General features: G+C 44.7%; 1 protein-coding gene across 1 annotated transcript in view; it reads right to left on the bottom strand.

Moving 5' to 3' along the window:
• DDX54 (DEAD-box helicase 54) overlaps nucleotides 1–17,911 on the bottom strand; it is a 26,239-nt gene extending 8,328 nt beyond the window's left edge. The window contains exons 1-14 of the mRNA XM_080986236.1: nucleotides 17,708–17,911; nucleotides 16,648–16,774; nucleotides 15,684–15,754; nucleotides 11,217–11,405; nucleotides 9,750–9,799; nucleotides 8,917–8,958; nucleotides 8,430–8,525; nucleotides 6,341–6,462; nucleotides 5,234–5,295; nucleotides 3,763–3,894; nucleotides 2,906–3,116; nucleotides 2,388–2,522; nucleotides 635–856; nucleotides 50–123 (exon numbers count right to left, since the gene is read on the bottom strand). Of these exons, the coding sequence (XP_080842362.1) occupies nucleotides 50–123; nucleotides 635–856; nucleotides 2,388–2,522; nucleotides 2,906–3,116; nucleotides 3,763–3,894; nucleotides 5,234–5,295; nucleotides 6,341–6,462; nucleotides 8,430–8,525; nucleotides 8,917–8,958; nucleotides 9,750–9,799; nucleotides 11,217–11,405; nucleotides 15,684–15,754; nucleotides 16,648–16,774; nucleotides 17,708–17,896 (1,722 nt within the window). The 5' untranslated portion in view covers nucleotides 17,897–17,911. The remainder of the gene's footprint in view (nucleotides 1–49; nucleotides 124–634; nucleotides 857–2,387; nucleotides 2,523–2,905; nucleotides 3,117–3,762; nucleotides 3,895–5,233; nucleotides 5,296–6,340; nucleotides 6,463–8,429; nucleotides 8,526–8,916; nucleotides 8,959–9,749; nucleotides 9,800–11,216; nucleotides 11,406–15,683; nucleotides 15,755–16,647; nucleotides 16,775–17,707) is intronic.

Raw genomic sequence — 17,911 nt, 5'->3', positions numbered from 1 at the left:
ATGCCAAGAGGCACGGGGTCTGCTGCTAGGGGTCCCTCGCGACACTCACCGCCTTGGAACGGTAACTTTTGATGCTGTCCACGAATTTCAGCCGCTCCATCTCTTCCCCCTCAAAGCGAAGACCTTCGGGGACACAAAGCAGGGAGGGGAAGGTTACCCCCGTGTGGTGCAGCAGCAGCAGACTAGGAATGGGGCAACTCAGCCAGATGGGTAGGATAATAATAATAATAATAATAATAAATGTTTATTTATATCCTGCCCTCCCCAGCCAAAGCTGGGCTCAGGGCGGCTAACAACAATAAAATAATACAACATTCTAAAATCATTTCATTATAAAATTAATTCAAATCAAATTGATGGCAACCATTGGGCTAGAGTTCTGTGAAGATTGCCAAAGGAGGGAGTCAGGCTGCGCTCTGGCCAAAGGCCTGGTGGAACAGCTCTGTCTTGCAGGCCCTGCGGAAAGATGTCAAGTCCCGCAGGGCCCTAGTCTCTTGTGACAGAGCGTTCCACCAGATTGGAGGCACAGCCAAAAAAGCCCTGGCTCTGGTTGAGGCCAGCCTAACCTCCCTGTGGCCTGGGACCTCCAAGATGTTTAAATAATAAAATTATTATTTTTTAGTAAGCCACTCACTGAACAAGGGGTGGATGCCCAGCAGGCTGAAGTCCATTTCCTTGACCCTCTTAATGGACTCGGGCGATGGAGCAGGCCGCGACTTCAGGTACTGTTTCTGGGCATTGTCAGAGACTCGCCGGAGGCTCTGCAGATCCAGCGAGCGCTCGTGGTCCGTCTGCAGCAGGCTCTCCTCGTCGTCAATGATGCTCTGAGGGACACGGCCAAAGATGCCGTCTGTATCTGAAAGGGGGGAAAGTGAAGCAGTCAGGGAGCTGTTTCAGGGCTTCTGAAAGAGGAATGGGTGGCTATCATAGAAGGGCCTTCTTGGTGCTGGTGCCACAGCTGTGGAATACTCTTTCCCTAGGTATTCACCTTGATATCGCTGGGGGGATGGGGACGGGACCTTTTTTTTACCATCCCAAAATTTTATGCATAGAGTGGTACCTCGGGTTACAGACGCTTCAGGTTATAGACTCCACTAACCCAGAAATAGTACCTCGGGTTAAGAACTTTGCTTCAGGATGAGAACAGAAATCGCGCAGTGGTGGTGCAGCAGCAGTGGGAGACCCAATAACTAAAGTGGTCTTCAGGTTAAGAACAGTTTCAGGTTAAGAACGGACCTCTGGAACGAATTAACCAGAGGTACCACTGTACATTCTGCTGATTTTGTGTAGCATGCAACCAACCAACCAAACAAACAAACATGTAATGTGAGGGTATAATGAGGTCGTTCATTGAGTGCAGGAGTCATAAAAAGGAGAAAAATGGTGTATAAAATTGGGAGGGGAGAGGAGAAAGTGGCAAGACCAGCTCCGATTGTGTTAGTTCCAGACGTGGCTTTGGAGAGAGGAAAAGGTTCTCTCTTGCTTTCATAATACTAGAAACTCAGAGACTTCCAACAAATGTGGAAAGACAGGTAAACTTCTTTCTGCACAGCTAAAACTCTCTCCCAAAGTGATGCCCACCACTTTGAAAGAGCATTAGACCAATTTGTGGAGGAGAGAACTTTCGATGGGTACTAACCACAAAGGTTAAGGGCATTAATGCTTCTGAATAGCAGTTGCTGGAACAGCGGCAGGGAAAACGTTCTTGGATTCAGGTCCTGCTGCCTGCAGATTTACTCCAGTCATCTGGGTGGCCACTGTGAGAACAGGATTCTGGACTAGATGGACCACCGACCTGATCCAGCAGGCTTTTGTAACCTTGGGACTAGGTTACATAGGGGACCACCTCACCCCATATATCCATGCCCAGGAACTGCTTTCCTTAGATGGGGCACTGCTGAGTATCATATGCCCCAGTAGTGTGCCCAGTTTGTGTTAAAACCAGGCTTTTAGTGTTGCAGCTCCAGCCCTCTGGAATCAGCTTCCCACAGACATTAAGACATCACAATATTGAGGAGTCTACCAAAGATGTTTTTGTTTAAGAATGTGACCTAATCATGTATGAAATACTAACTAATTGCACAGCTGTAAGGATGGTTCTACTGTTTTTAGAATTTGTAGAAGTGCTTTGAATTGTGAGAATTTGCATTTTGTCTTCTTTTAACTGTGTTGTATACTGCTTTGATGGCCTCAGGGGATAAAGAGGTTTCTAAATTTGCAAAATGTAACAGAACAAAGGAATAAAACATACAACATATTGCACGATAGCCCTGTGAGCAATTGTGGCAGCAACCTTTTTTGACCAATCTATTATACTTGCAATAAAGAAAAATCAATTCCCAAGGGCATGCCTGCTAATTATTGCCACCCAACGAGGGCAGACCTACCTGTGGGCTTCTCGTGAGGGTTGGCAAGGACGAGGGGCCGGCCTAGGAAGAGGTGCAAGTCAAAAACATAGGGGGTCTCATCCGGCGCCACCAGGGAGTAAGCAGTACCACTTCTTCCTGCCCGGGCCACTCTGCCTGGAGAAAGCAAAACAGAGAAGAGAAATGTTGGATGGCACAAAAAGGTCTGTTTAATCTGTCTTCTAAGCTTGAATCTCCAACCAGTGCTGTAAAAAAGAGTGACCATTTGGGCAAAGCTGAACAGCTACAGAGCCCCATGTGTTGCAGTCAAAGGGTTCCAGTCCCTATGCAGTTTGACAGGTGCTTCCAGTTCCTGCTTGACAGTAGCCAATGAGGGGTGGAACACTCATAAAACACCATGCAAAGTGTATGCTTTACTCCCCAGGCTGTTGTTCCTCCCACCTCTGCACCCAGACCCTTAAGATGCTGGTCTAGGTGAACCGACTTAAGGCAGCTTTCACAACTTAAGCTGCACAAGGTGCCGGACCTCAAGAACTCACCGACACGGTGCAGGAAGAGTTTGGCTTTGGCCGGGAAGCTGTAGTTGATGACATTGTCCAGGAGAGGGATGTCGATGCCCCGGGCGGCCAAGTCGGTGACGATCAGCACCGAGCACTTGCCATGGATGAACTTGCCCACGTTGATCTTCCGGGCCGTCTGGTCCAGGGAGCTGTAGACATGCGTGCAGTTCACACCCTGGGCTGTCAACAGCTGCAGGAGCATCAGTGAGAGGAAACAAACTGAAGGTCAGTAAGTAAGGAGAAATCAAAAGTATCACTCGAGTTCTCCAGGTGTCCATGGGGTACAGAACAGGACTGAAATTGGGATTGGAGCTTTAGAACTTCTTCACCCTTTTCTTTAAACGCCCAGATTGCCAAAGTCATTTTACCTGAAACTCCATCCCATTTCTATTCTTTCCTTTTTTTGCCATGTGCCTAAAGTGCATGTGTGTAAGTTGTGGGCCTATTACGTGTATATAAAGAGACATATAGTTTTAATTTTATTGGTGTTTAATAAATTTTCAATGACTTCCCCCCCTAAGTTTTTACTTGTTTCTATTTTATCTGTAAGCCACCTTGAGTCTGGGGGAAAAGGCGGGAAATAACAACCACCACCACCACCACCACCACCACCACAACCCATTCCTGTCCTGTGTAGACAATCCAACTTGTAAAGGAAACCTTAAAAACATAACCATCAAATATCACGGGGGTTACGTGTAGACTCAGCCCCATGTCAGTCCTGTTTATTAGAGGATAATATGCCGACCGACCTGAAATCTTGCTGACAGCAGCAAAAATGGTGTGAATCGCCATGTGAATGCCGCCATTGACACAAAACTCAACAAGCTTCATACCTCTTTCAGATATTCTGTATGATGTTTCGTGGCCACAAAGACAATCGTCTGGTCCTGCGGTCTTACGACTGTCCTCAGCAGGTACAACAGGAGGGCTGGCTTGTCATCAGCACGCACATGATAGAAAGACAGCTGTGAGGATGATTAGGTGTTTAATTGTCAGTGTTGGTGCCTGCTGAGTTTTCTCCCAGCTAGGAAGGGTCTAGCTCAGTCTTCGCCAGTCTGACACCCTCTCCACAATAAGACATTTTTGACAACAGGAGGGTGACAGATTGGCTGAACCAGGCCTTTTTTTTCCAGCCAGAACTCACCGAAACTCAGTTCCAGGATCATTGCCATGATAAGAGGACAAGGGAGGCATTCATGGTGAGCCTTTTTGCTAGAAAAATTGCCCTGAGACTAACCACTCAAAGTCAACCTAATCTGGTATAAGGGAGCTTTTTATGCCTCCTTGCAGCTTAGGATATACAGTGGTACCTCGGGTTAAGTACTTAATTCATTCCGGAGGTCCATTCTTAACCTGAAACTGTTCTTAACCTGAAGCACCACTTTAGCTAATGGGGCCTCCTGCTGCCGCCGGAGCACGATTTCTGTTCTCATCCTGAAGTAAAGTTCTTAACCCGAGGTAATATTTCTGGGTTCGCGGAGTCTGTAACCTGAAGCGTATGTAACCTGAAGCGTATGTAACCCGAGGTACCACTGTAGTTAGATACACACACATGGGCTGCTGCCCCTGCTCACCAACCCCTACCACAGCGGCCAACGTTTCCCTTTTTTTAAGGGAAATTCCCTTATTCCAAATAGGATTCCTCACAAGGAAAGGGAAAAGTTGACAGCTATGACCCCCCACTTACCCACTGCTTGCCAGCCCCCCACCCTGCCCCATTACATTCCTCCCAAACCTACCATCTCCTCATAGCTACTTCAAGCCCCTGTATTATCTTCTGTGCTCCTCCATCCCTGCTTTATTCAGACCTCCACTGTTGTTTAAAGCCGCCATTTTAAAACCTCATTTGTTCCCTACACACACACACGCAAACCCCAAACTCAAGGATGAAAACTGGCATTTTTTACAAGTGCCAGAAAATAATAATAATAATGATCTGTCAGTATGGCAAAGCCTGCGTTTTTGGAACTCCCTGCCCATTGATACTGGGCAGACACACAAAAATATAGCTTCCTCTCTATCCTCCATTCAGGCAAGGGAGGAGCAATATTAAGGGCATACTCCAGCCAAGCAAGTAATACCTGAGAGAGCTCTCAAGTGCTGCAGTTGGTCACTGAGGCAGAGGTTCCCCACCCCTGAGTTAGCAGAACCACTAAGCTGGCTCAAGCAGACTAGAGGAGCAGCAACAGGGAAGCCATACGAAAGGCCACATGTGCCTCGCTCCCGAATTTCGGCAGATCCCAATGCCAAACTCCTCCCCTTCCCCAAACTGCCCCTTCCAAGATATCCATGCTTCCTGCTTACCTTGAGCTGCTCGCTCAGCTTGGATTCCACATCCAATCGGATCAACACCGGCTCTGTAAGACCTGTGGAAAGGAAGTTTGGGCAGAGGGGAGAGAATATGAAGCTACATTTCGCTCTGGATTTTCCAGATGATCTCAGCAGGGTGGATTTGATTTAAATCAAATTGATTTACATCACGATTTAAATCACTAGTCAGCAAGACTTGATTCAAATCTTTTTTTTTTTACAGAAAGACTCATTCTTGCTGGTATAATCTTAATATTTACAACCAGATGAAGGTTTCATTTTTGGAATAATAAATTTTCAGAGTAGTTTATATCAAAACTACTTTATTTTACATCAAAAATTACTGATTTGGTTATACTATTAAAAATACATAGACTGATAATTATGAAATTATTGTGAGGTTTAATAAGTTAACTGTTTATATTAGGACAACTTTTCTGCTGTACTTTATTGGAAGGAGAAAAATAGTAATTTTTTTAATAACAATTTAAACAATTTATTTGACTAAAACAATAACATTATAGCATATGTATCCACGTTTGTTAACTGATGTAGTTAAACGTTTTTTTAAAAAAAACACCACCACCAGACTGAGTTTTAGCACACATGAAAAACTTAAAACAAACCCTTATTAACTGATGAATAGCCTTTGGACTATAATGCAACTTAAATAGAAAACTATCTTTAGAAAGATTTTTTCTCCAAAAGCATTTTTTTGAGGAAAAAAACCCGATTTAAATTAAAAAAACCCAATTTAAATAAAAAAGAATCTGCTTTTCTAATTTTTATCTTAATTATTGATTTTTATCCACCCTGGTTACATCTCACTCTATAATGAGGATAAAGGTATTTTCCAGATGCTCTCAGCAATCTAGATCAATGGGACTGGGGGATTTATTTAAAAGGACTCTCCGACCACTAAAAACAGTCATGAATCCCAGGAAATGCTGTTTGCTAAGGGTGCTAAGAGACCTCCCCTATTCCCGTCACAGAGCTACATTTCCCAGAGTGGTTTCACAGTCAATCCCTCTCTCCGGGGAACTGTGAGATCGGGCCTCCGGTATGCAAAGGCGGCACCCGAGACCAGCTCTGTCTCCTTACCGGCTCGAGCAAACTCCACGAGAAGTTTTGGCAGGGTGGCAGAGAAGAGAACGGTCTGGCGGTTCTCAGGCAGCCTCGAGATGATCTCCTGCAGCTGCTCTGCAAAGCCCATCTCAAAGAGCCTGGCAAGGTAAGCGGGAAAAGGCGTTTTGAGGAGACACAGAAAGCAAACAGGAGAAGAACAAGCGGCAGGGCAGAGGATCTGAAAAATATACGACGAGATTCAGCCAAGCAAATGCCTGGCTACAGACATGGTACAGCCCTCTACATGTACGTGGTACAGCCCCCTCCCCAGGACTGTAGCACTTCAGAGCACCCATTGGGAACCCCCACCCTTTTTTTAAATGAAGTGTTCTTCTGTTATCTATTTTGGAAAGTTGTTTGCTATGTGTTTATTGATCGAAGTATTTCTACATCTTCCACTCACAAACCACCAGGGCAGTTTACAGCAACATTAAAACAAATTTTTAATTATTATTATTATTATTTTTATTTGTTTCTTAGAATTCCAGCGTGGCACAACCCTGGAAGAAGTTTCTGGTTTCCAATACAGTGGTACCTCTGGTTAAGAACTTAATTCGTTCTTAACCTGAAACTGTTCTTAACCTGAGGTACCACTTTAGCTAATGGGGCCTCCTGCTACCGCCGGAGCACGATTTCTGTTCTCATCCTGAAGCAAAGTTCTTAACCTGATGTACTATTTCTGGGTTAGCAGAGTCTGTAACCTGAAGCGTCTGTAACCCGAGGTACCACTGTACAAAGATAGTTGAAGAACAGGGAAAGGGTTGGGATGAGAAGCTATAAGAATATCTTGAAAGCCGAAGTTTCATTTTTAAAAAGCCACACTCTACGGAAGGAATTCCATGGCAACATATATATCTCACAAAGACAAAAGGTACTTCATTAAAAAGAAAACATATATAGTTTTAAAGGGTAAAGGTAAAGGTAAAGGTAAAGGGACCCCTGACCATTAGGTCCAGTCGTGACCGACTCTGGGGTTGCGGTGCTCATCTCGCTTTATTGGCCGAGGGAGCCGGCGTACAGCTTCCGGGTCATGTGGCCAGCATGACTAAGCCGCTTCTGGCGAACCAGAGCAGCACACGGAAATGCCGTTTACCTTCCCACTGGAGCGGTACCTATTTATCTACTTGCACTTTGACGTGCTTTCGAACTGCTAGGTGGGCAGGAGCTGGGACTGAACAATGGAAGCTCACCCCGTCGCGGGGATTCGAACCGCCGACCTTCTGATTGGCAAGTCCTAGGCTCTGTGGTTTAGACCACAGCGCCACCCGCATCCCAGTTTTAAAGGGTAGACTTCATGAAATCTACAGATATTTTGGACTACAAGTCCCATCAACCCCAGCCAGCTAATCTTGGAAATTGAATGGCTTTGGCTCAGAAGTTCCTTTTCCACACAGGGGGTACACACACCACCAAGAATTCACAACTGAAAAAAGCCAAAACTGCCCACAGAAACACAGGTGTCACCAGGCTTCTCTTCCCTAAATGGAAGAACCAAGCAACACCGCTCAGAGGCAGGACATCTGCTTTGCATGCAGAAGGTCCCAGGTTCAATCCCTGTCATCTCCAGGCAGGACTAGCAGAAATCCTTCTCTGATATTTTTGATAGCTCAGTCGGTAGAGCGTAAGACTCTTAATCCCAGGGCTGTAGGTTCGAGCCCCACATTGGGCAAAAAGTTTGCAAGGGGTTGGGCTAGATGACCCTCGTGGTCCCTTCCAACTCTACAAATCCAGGAGAGCTGCTGCCAGTCAGTGTGGAGAATATTGAGCTAGATGGACCAGGAGGCTGACTCAGCACAAGGGAAGGGAAGTTCAGTGGTTAGAGCATCTGCCTTGCATGCAGAGGATCCCTAGTTCTATGCCCAATGGCATCTCCAGGTAAAACTGGGAAAGATTACCTGTCCAAAATCCTGGACAGCCGCTGCCAATCAGAGTAGACAATATTGACCCAGATGGATCGAAGGCCTGCCTCAGCAGAAGCTGGCTTCCTATGTTCCCGTTTCCGAATGCTGTGGCCTGATCTCCTGCCTGGGAAAATAGGCGCTCCCCCAAGTGGCCAGGAACTCACCTGTCTGCTTCGTCAAAGACCACGTATTCCACACTCTGCAGCTTGAGCTTCATCTCTATGGCCACGTGCATCAGCCGGCCGGGAGTTGCAATGATTCTGTGGGAGGCAAGCAGAGGACACAGTGGCTGCAGGGTTTTCTTACAAGTTCAGAAAGAGTACTGCATTGTACCTGTGCCAGCCCAGCAGATCGAAATGGGCTTATATACACCTTGTTATGGGAGAGGCATCAGGATGAATGCAAGGGGCAACCAGGAAGCCTGTTAAAACAAGCCCCTTGTTTCCTAGTCACCAGCCCAATTTTTTAGACTCACACAATACTTTTTTTCTTTAAAAAAAAATGTTTAGGGGTACTCTCATTTTGACTCAAGAAAATCACCATTTTATAGTACAAATTGGGAAAAATAAATACAGTAAATGGACAAAAGAACGAAGATTCGCAAAATGTTTAGGGGTCTGCGTCCCCCTAGAAAAAAAGCACTGGACTTACATATCAGGGTTTTCATGTAGAGCTGCAAACTGGTCTTCCATCCTGGAGGAGAGGAGAGGCAGAAGGCAAATTTAGTTTTAGAGAAAGCAGGAAAACCTCCCCGCCCCCCCTTTGTGCCTAACTTTGACTGCCACACTCGGATCTTACGTCACGACTTTTAAAAAATATATTTTTTTAAAAAAATTAATTTTTATTACATATAACAATAGGAATGTTAGAAAGGACAGTGGCTTGCCTGCTTAACATCATATGGTCTACAACTTCAGAAACAAAACGTATTGCTTCAACGGCACTTTTAAGCACCAACACTGGATATTTATTTTTATTTATTTAGATTTCCTAGTTAGCAATCAACTTTATGGAAGGCTCACTCCCTGGAAAGGCAGAGGGATGAGTTACAATGCTGAATCAGATGGACCTCAAGACCACAGTCACACCATAAGTTTAAAGCATATGATACTACTTTAAACAGTCATTACTCCCCGCCCCCAAGGATTCTGGGAGTTGTAGTTTGCTCAGGCCGAGAGTTGTTAGGAAACCCTTATTCCCCTTCCCAGAGCTACAATTCCCAGAATGGTTTAACAATCAATCCTTCTTCTCTGGGAACTGTAGCTCTGTGTAAAGGAATAGGGGACCTCTTAACTACTCAGCACCCATAACGAACTACAGTTCCCAGGATTCCTTGGGGGAAGCCGTGAATGTTTCAAGTGTGTTATAGCGCTTCAAACATATGTTGTGAATGCGGCCTTGGTTCTTCAACAATGTGACTTCCTGTGAGGCCTAAACATGGGGCAGGTCAAAAATCTTTGTGTGTTTTTTAATGTCAAGCTTACTTGTCTCCTCCAAGGATCAGGGCTGTTTTCAGGCCTGTGTATCGGCCAAGCTGTAGTGGGAGGGGGGGAAGAGTAAAAAAAAACCAAAAAAAAGTCAAAAACTTGCATTTGATCCCAGTATATCCTTCCAGCTGTCTAATAACCAAAAGAAAGCCAGGGACTTGATGAGCTTCATGCTTGAACAGGCCCACCTTCGCTTGACCGCAAGCCCTCTGAGGAATCCTGCTAAACTCGCAACAAAATCCTGTGGCGGTATGTTCCTCTGGTCAACTGCACATTGTCCATAGATCTCTGCAGCCTCAGAGAGCTTCAGCAGTTGCGTCCAGACATCAGGCTTCATTTTACTGGTTATACTGCAAGAACATCTCCCCTGTCTTCTAACCCTTTTGCACTGCCGCACCTGTTGAGTTATAGAACTGCGGCTTGTCGATTAATATACCGCCACACAGTGCGGTTTAAACAACGAAGTTTAAACAACAAAAACCCTCGTATGCTGGGATAACTGCTCCAAATTTTGAAAAAAATGAAACTGCAACTCAAAAAACCTCCCACAATTTCCCAAGCGAACAGGGTTGCAAGCAGATTTTTTTTTCTCTGGGAAACAGCACGGATATGAACATTCATTTTACATTAGTATTATTATTAATTAAATTTCTATACCACTCTTCATCCGAGGATCCCAGGGCAGTTAAGAATATAAAAACACAAAAATAAATAAAAAAATTTCCTTCCTGTAGCACCTTAAAGACCAACTAAGTTAGTTCTTGGTATAAGCTTTCGTGTGCATGCACACTTCTTCAGATACACATTTTTTATTTCGACTATGGCAGACCAACACGGCTACCCATCTGTAACAAAAATAAATAGCACAGTAACAAACAAAAACAACAACCCCCAAAACCACCATTTAAAAGACCATAGATTGGCTAATTAGCCAAAGGCCTGGGAAAAGAGGAATATTTTTGCCTGGTGTGTAATGATACATGGGAATTAACAAGTAAGGAAACGTGGGGGAAATGGAATAAAGCACTGCCTAAATGCAGCTAGTACAAAGGCTTCTAAGCGACCAAGACTGTTTCTGCCACTCTTGAGTCCCATCTGAACCACATCAAGCAACACAAAGGCTAATAATATATTGACAATATTCATATAACACTACCAAACTGTTTCAAAATTCATAAACAGAAGACATGTAATATGTGCAAAGAGTCACAAACAAAGAAGAGTCAAGTAACTATTGCATAAACAGAATGATTTAAAGGCTTTAAAGCAGCCTTTCTCAACCTGCGGGTCCCCAGACGTTGTTGGACTACAACTCCCATCACCCCTAGCTAGCAAGGCCAGAGCTCAGGGATGATGGGAGTTGTAGTCCAACAACATCTGGGGACCCACAGGTTGAGAACCGCTGCTTTAAAGACCCTTTAGTCTTTAAAGTCCCAGCCTTCCCTCCACCCATCTTTGGCTTACCTCCTTGGTGAACTTGAGGGTCTGCAAGGCAAGTTCTCTAGTTGGAGAGAGGATAAGAGCCCGTGCCCCCGTCTTGGCACTGTGCACCTTCAGCTTCTCAAACATGGGGATGAGGAAACAGGCCGTCTTTCCGCTGCCCGTCCTCGCCATCGCCACCACATCCTTGCCGTCCAGGATCACGGGGATGGTCTGCAAAACAAAGCTGATTCAGAGTGGAGGCAGGGGAAATCAAACGACAGCAGCAAACCAGAAGTCAGGGACAGAATGGCAGATGAAGTTGATGGACTATATGGAACTGGCGGAAATGACTGGCAGAATCCGAGACCAGGGAGAAGAGTCGGTGGAAGAAGACTGGAAAAAGTTTAAAGACTATTTACAGAAATACTGTAAAATTAATGAATGTTAGAAAAATGTTGGAATGAAGTTATATGGCTTTAGTAGAAACGTTATAAGGAATTAAATATAAATAGATTAATAGAGTATTAAAGGAAAAAATAAGGTTAGAATGAGTTAAGATAATTATAGGATAGAAAACAGAGGAAGATGGAAAGGAATTGCTGAAATAATTAACAGAAGTGGAATACAGAAAGGGAGGTGTGAGGAGGTCGTGGAAATAAGTGAATGAAAGATGGGAGAATGAAATTGTTTGATTTATTTTATTGTTTTTGTTTTGTTTTGTTAGTTTAATGTATTGTATTGTATTTTTTTTTTAAGTGTTTAAATTGTTGGAAAAGTAATAAATATTATTTTTTTTTAAAAAAAAGAAGAAGAAGTCAGGGACTGTGCAAACTGCAGCTCCCCAAGAGGGTGAGGAATCTTCTCACAACTCTCAGAACCCTTAACTACAATGTAGAGTTAGGATGGGGCCTAGGAAACACATAACCAAGTTTACACGCAAAATGTCATGAAGATGATGATGAAAAAACAACTTGATTGTCCACATATTGCAGATTTTGGGGTGAGGGGAAGGAGGCTAGAGAGAGAGAGAGAGATCTGAATAAAATTTCATAATATTGTAGAGTTGGAAGGTGGAACAGGATTTTTTTTTACTCCTGCTACATAGGATAGGATTCGCACCAATGAGTTCATGTTGTAAGAAAGGAGATTCCAACTAATAATAATAATAATAATTTATTTATATCCCACCCTCCCCAGCCGAAGCCGGGCTCAGAGCAGCTAACAACAATAAAAGTAACACAGCATTCTAAAATCAATTCATTTTAAAATCAATTCAAAATCAAATTAATGGCAACCATTGGGCTAAGGTTCTGTGAGGATTACCAAAAGAGGGGATCAGGCTGTGCCTTGGCCAAAGGCCTGGTGGAACAGCTCTGTCTTGCAGGACCTGTGGAAAGATGTCATGTCCCACAGGGCCCTAGTCTCTTGTAACAGAGCATTCCACCAGATCGGGGCCACCGCCGAAAAAGCCCTGGCTCTGGCTGAGGCCAGCCTAACCTCCCTGTGGCCCGGGACCTCCAGGATATTTTTGTTTGAAGACTGTAAGGTCCTCCGTGGGACATGCCAGGAGAGGCAGTCCCGTAGGTACGAGGATCCTAGGCTGTATAGGGCTTTAAAGCTTAAACCTGATCCTGTACTCCACCGGGAGCCAGTGCAGCTGGTATAGCACTGGGTGAATGTGATCCTGCAGAGAGGACCCCGTAAGGAGTCTCACTGCGGCATTCTGCACCCGCTGGAGTTTCTGGGTCAGTCTCAAGGGCAGCCCCACGTAGAGTGAGTTACAATAACCAAGCCTGGAGGTGACCAGCATGTGGATCACAGTGGCTAGGTCAGGGCGAGAGAGGTAAGGAGCCAACTGCTTAGCTTGGCGGAGGTGAAAAAATGCTGCCTTTCTTATAGCTGCAATATGCGCCTCCCTGGAAAGGGAGGTGTCGAATATTTATGCCCCGCCCATCTGGCTGGGTTGCCCCTAAACACCAGGAAGAACTTTCTGACACTAAGAGCTTTTTGACAGTGGAACAGCCTCCCTTGGAAAGCAGTGGACTCTCGGACTTCCGGGTCAGCGCTATTAGTGAATGGCGGAGTTCCTCCAACCGGAGGAACGGGCTCCGTGAAAACTGGGTCTTCCCGCCGCGGCGAAGGTGGGGACCCGCTAGAAATCCCAGGCGGAGGAAGCCTGGGAACGTGGGGTTCGGCAGGGCACCAGAAGCGCCCCCCTACTCGCGGGGAATCCCATCTAGGGGCTCCGGAGCGAAGTGCGGTGAGAAGCGCGGTGCTACGAACTGACTGCTACTTTCACGGAGTGAAGCCGCACAGCCATTGCCAGAGAGCGCTGACTTTTTCCTGTGGACAATTGGACTTAAAACAAGTACCCGTGAGTAGAAACAGAAAATTGGATCAAGAAATTGTTTTAATTCGGTAACGAAGCGGGAAGGTGTAAACAGGAAGTCCGCCTTCCGTTTCCTTCTATATAGACTAAAGCAAAAATTTTGCAAGCTAATGCCGGGAAGCTGTCAAAAAAGGACTAAATTTCTTTCATTTAGAACCACTGAAACCCCCCTTGGAAGCAGGAGAAAAGGGGGGGGGGACTCTGTTTAACTCTACCAGGAGAGGGAGTTAAGAAGGATAAGTTTCCATCGTCTCTAACCTGGGAACGGGGTGTCAGAGACAGAAACTGTTGCTGAGGTTCATTGACGGTGAACGTAACACTTTGACAGATAGCTAATGAAGAGAAACAAGTTGATTCTAATGTTGCCTTTTGAATCTTAAAGAAACAAAATATCTGAAAAACCTCTGAAATATCTGAAAAATGAAAGTAACTTTCCTTTGTCTTCAAAAAAAAAAAAAAATGGCTACAAGTAGATTGTCTCCTCTAGAGGGAGCTTGCTAAATTGTTGTTGCAGCATATTTGAGACCCAACATATGTGAGATTAAGACTGTGGGAACAGACTTTTTCGTCCTTGAACAAAGATGAGCTGGGAGAAAGACTGGTTGCTTGCTCTATGTAAGACAAATGCTTTGCTGGAACAGATGCATGAAAAGATGGACTTAATGAATGAGAAAATGGATTTGACTGTTGTGGTTAATAACATTGATACAGAAATCATCCAAGAACCAACCTATCAATCTGTACCGACTGGGCAAGTGCAGTTGACAATGGAGGAGGATGTGGCTGCACCTCAAATAGTACAAATGGAGAGACCCGAGGCCCTACAGGAGCATAAGCCACTGTTATTGAAGATTGATGCTGGAGCGGGCCAAGGGGAGTGTGGAGATGAGGAGACTTCTAGCTTTGGAGAGATTCTGAAATTTGATTTTAAATTCATTTTGGATTACATTGAGGACTGTGGGGAGTGGGACTGTGGGGAATGGGTGAGCTGGATGAAGGGTGATGGAGACAATTTTGGGTTGGAACCCCCCAGAGACCTACTCCTCAATGAGAAAGGAAAGAAACTAAGACAGAGACCAACAAGAGACAAGGAAAAGGGCAAGCACAAACAAGATGAAGAAGAATTGCAGAAGGGACATGGAAGAGATTTAAGGGCCTCGGACAAAAGGCTTCCAGGTTGATGGACTAGACGGAATGGACAATAAGGACAATAAGGACTGACATGACCCGAGACCAGGAAGAAGAGACGCTGGATGATGATTGGAAGAGAATTTATAATGGAAACTTTTTTATTTTAGAATTAGCTAATAAATATTACGGAAAATGTGGGAATGAAACTATACGACTCTAGCAGAAATGATATTAGGAGTTATGTATATTTGAAATTTAAGATTTAAGTTTTAAGGCACTTAGGGGTAAGAGAAGGATAAATAAATTAAGGTAATCTGAATAATAGAATATGGGGAAAGATGGTAAGGATCTGTTGAGCTAATTATTAGGTTAAATTGTTAAGACAAATTTTATAACAAAAATTGAGAAAGATGGAAAGAATTTGCTGAAATAATTACTAAACTAGAATACAAAAACGGAGGTGTGAGGAGGTCAATGAAACAAGCAAATGGAAATTATGGATATGCAATTTGGGATTTGTGTTTTCCCCCCCCTCTTTTTTCTTCTTTTTTACTTTTTTATTGCTGTATTGTTATATTGGTTTTCTCATTTTGTGCTTTTTTCCTTTTTTTATTGTCTTCTTCTTTTTTCTTTTTTGTATTGTAGCATTGTTTGCCATTTTTTATTTTTCTTGTAATTTTGAAATTATCAATAAATATTATTTTTTAAAAAAAGGAAAGCAGTGGACTCTCCATTTTTAAAGAGAGGTTGGATAGCCATTTATCACAGATGCTTTAGTTGACATTCCTGCATTGTAGGGGGTTGGGAGTAGATGACCCTTGGGGACCTTTCATAAAATCGTAGAATTGTAGGGTTGGAAGGGACCCTGAGGGTCATCTAGTCCAACCCCCTGAAATGCACAAAGAGAGTATTTCTAAAGCAAAAATGAAGAGACCGGCTTAGATGAACCCTTGATTTCCGATCCAACATAGCATTTCCTGGGTCCTCACCTTCCTCTGGATGGGAGTTGGTATTTTGTACCCTTTCTTCATGATCCCTTTGAACACAGGGTAGCCCAGACCTAAGGGAGGAAACAGATAATTGAAATTCACCATTATTTTCAAATCTGGAGTGCAGGGCAGGGAGGACGTTGGACCAGATGGGCCTTTGGCCTGATCCAGAACCCTGCTGCCCACGACCCGTACAAAAACCTTAGAATGCAATCCCATATCTGCATCTATAGCATGCCTTGCCAAATAATACTTCTGAATATGGCTCACTGGAGGTCAACACCCCAAAAGAATTTGGTGTACACATTTGCCTCTGGCATATGGGCATAGCCTTTGATCACTATCAGCAAGAGCCCATAGAATAGGATGCTCCAATCATCAGGTGAGCACTGAGGGGATGATAATCAGCTACAGAGATTAGATATAGTGTTTTCAGCTTATCGGAACTCAAACTATTCCGTTTTTAAATGAACATTTTCAGCAGTGCAGAGAACTGCTTAGCCAATTTCGGTGCATTTCAGCATTCTCATTTCTCTCATTCTCTAGCATTGCCCCTCATTTGCCTTCTCTTTCAACAGCCTTCAAAGCACAATCATTATAAAGAACAAAATTAATTAACATTAGTGTTGAGGCAAAATCCCTTCCTCGCTACACCACCACAACTGCATTTGTTTTATTTTGAAATCTTTAAGATAATATTTTAGTTTTCTGTTATGTTGCTTTGACTGTATATTTTATATTTGAGTTTCTTAAGATTGTTTTATTGATTTAATATGCTGTAAACAGCTTTGAGGTTTTTCTTAAAAATATAAAGTGGCATAGAAATTAAATAAATAAATAGGCCAAACCACCCTAGGAGAGTGGAGGGCACTTTGCTGCGGGCTGCCACAAACCTTGTTCTGGCCCCTGCTAGCATACAAGAACAGCCGATTTTGTAACATTAAAAAAGCTCTCCCTCACTCACCCATGGACTGAAAGCCCCCTGATTTCTTCTTTTTCTTGTTCTGGGCCCGAACCATTTCCTGGGTGTCTAGCTCAACATCAGAAGTGCAATCCGCTGCCGGAAAAGCTGGAACCGGCATCTCATAGTCCTTTGAACCACACCAAAAAAGAAAGAGAGAGAGTTTGAATACAGAGCAGCAACAAGAAGAACCAACCTCGAGTGGGCTATAACCCAGTGTTTTCTCCATCCTGTATTATCCTCAGAACAACCCTGAGAGGTGGCTGTTGTTGTTGTTGAGTCATTTAGTTGTGTTTGACTCTTCATGACCCCATGGACCAGAGCAGGCCAGGCACTCCTGTCTTCCACTGCCTCCCGCAGTTTGGTCAAACTCATGCTGGTAGCTTCGAGATCACTATCCAACCATCTCGTCCTCTGTCGTCCCCTTCTCCTTGTGCCCTCCATCTTTCCCACCATCAGGGTCTTTTCCAGGGAGTCTTCTCTTCTCATGAGGTGGCCAAAGTATTGGAGCCTCAGCTTCACGATCTGTCCTTCCAGTCCACTCAGGGCTGGTAGGTTAGGCTGAAGAGCTGTTTTGTTTGTTTTATGCAAAGAGTTGCTTTGCCATTTTCTTACCATTCATGTCCCAACTTCTCCTCCAAGGATCCCTACCTCGTCTCATTTCATCCTCACAACAACCTAGTGAGGCAGGCTAGGCTGAGTGGGGATTTGAACCCTGGCCTACCAGGTCCTAGTCCGACAAGCCACTATACAATAGTACCTCGGGTTAAGAACTTAATTGGTTCTGCAGGTCTGTTCTTAACCTGAAACTGTTCTTAACCTGAAGCACCACTTTAGCTAACGGGGCCTCCTGCTGCCGCTGCGCTGCCACTGCACGATTTCTGTTCTCATCCTGAAGCAAAGTTCTTAACCCGAGGTAATATTCCTGGGTTAGCGGAGTTTGTAACCCGAAGCGTATTTAACCTGAAGCGTATGTAACCCGAGGTACCACTCTACTGGCCCCAGGCTCCCGATCCTTGCCTTAAGCCCCGGCACCTGCGAAGGGAGCGGGTCTCCCCCTTACCTGCTGCTCGTCCAAGTCCCGATCCTTGCACCGTCGCTGCCTTTTCCTCCGCCGCCCCGTGGCCTGGGCAGGAGCCATGGCAGAAGCGCCGCCAACAACCTCCCGGCCGAAGAAGTCACTCCGAATCCAGGAAGGCAGGGAGCCACGTGCGCCGAATGGGCGGGGCCCCGGTGATCGGAGGCGGGACATCCATTAAGCCCCGCC

The sequence above is a fragment of the Podarcis pityusensis genome (genome assembly GCF_964106645.2).
Source record: "Podarcis pityusensis genome assembly, chromosome: 16".
Lineage (NCBI taxonomy): Eukaryota > Metazoa > Chordata > Lepidosauria > Squamata > Lacertidae > Podarcis > Podarcis pityusensis.
This window is presented reverse-complemented; position numbering and strand designations above follow the sequence as displayed.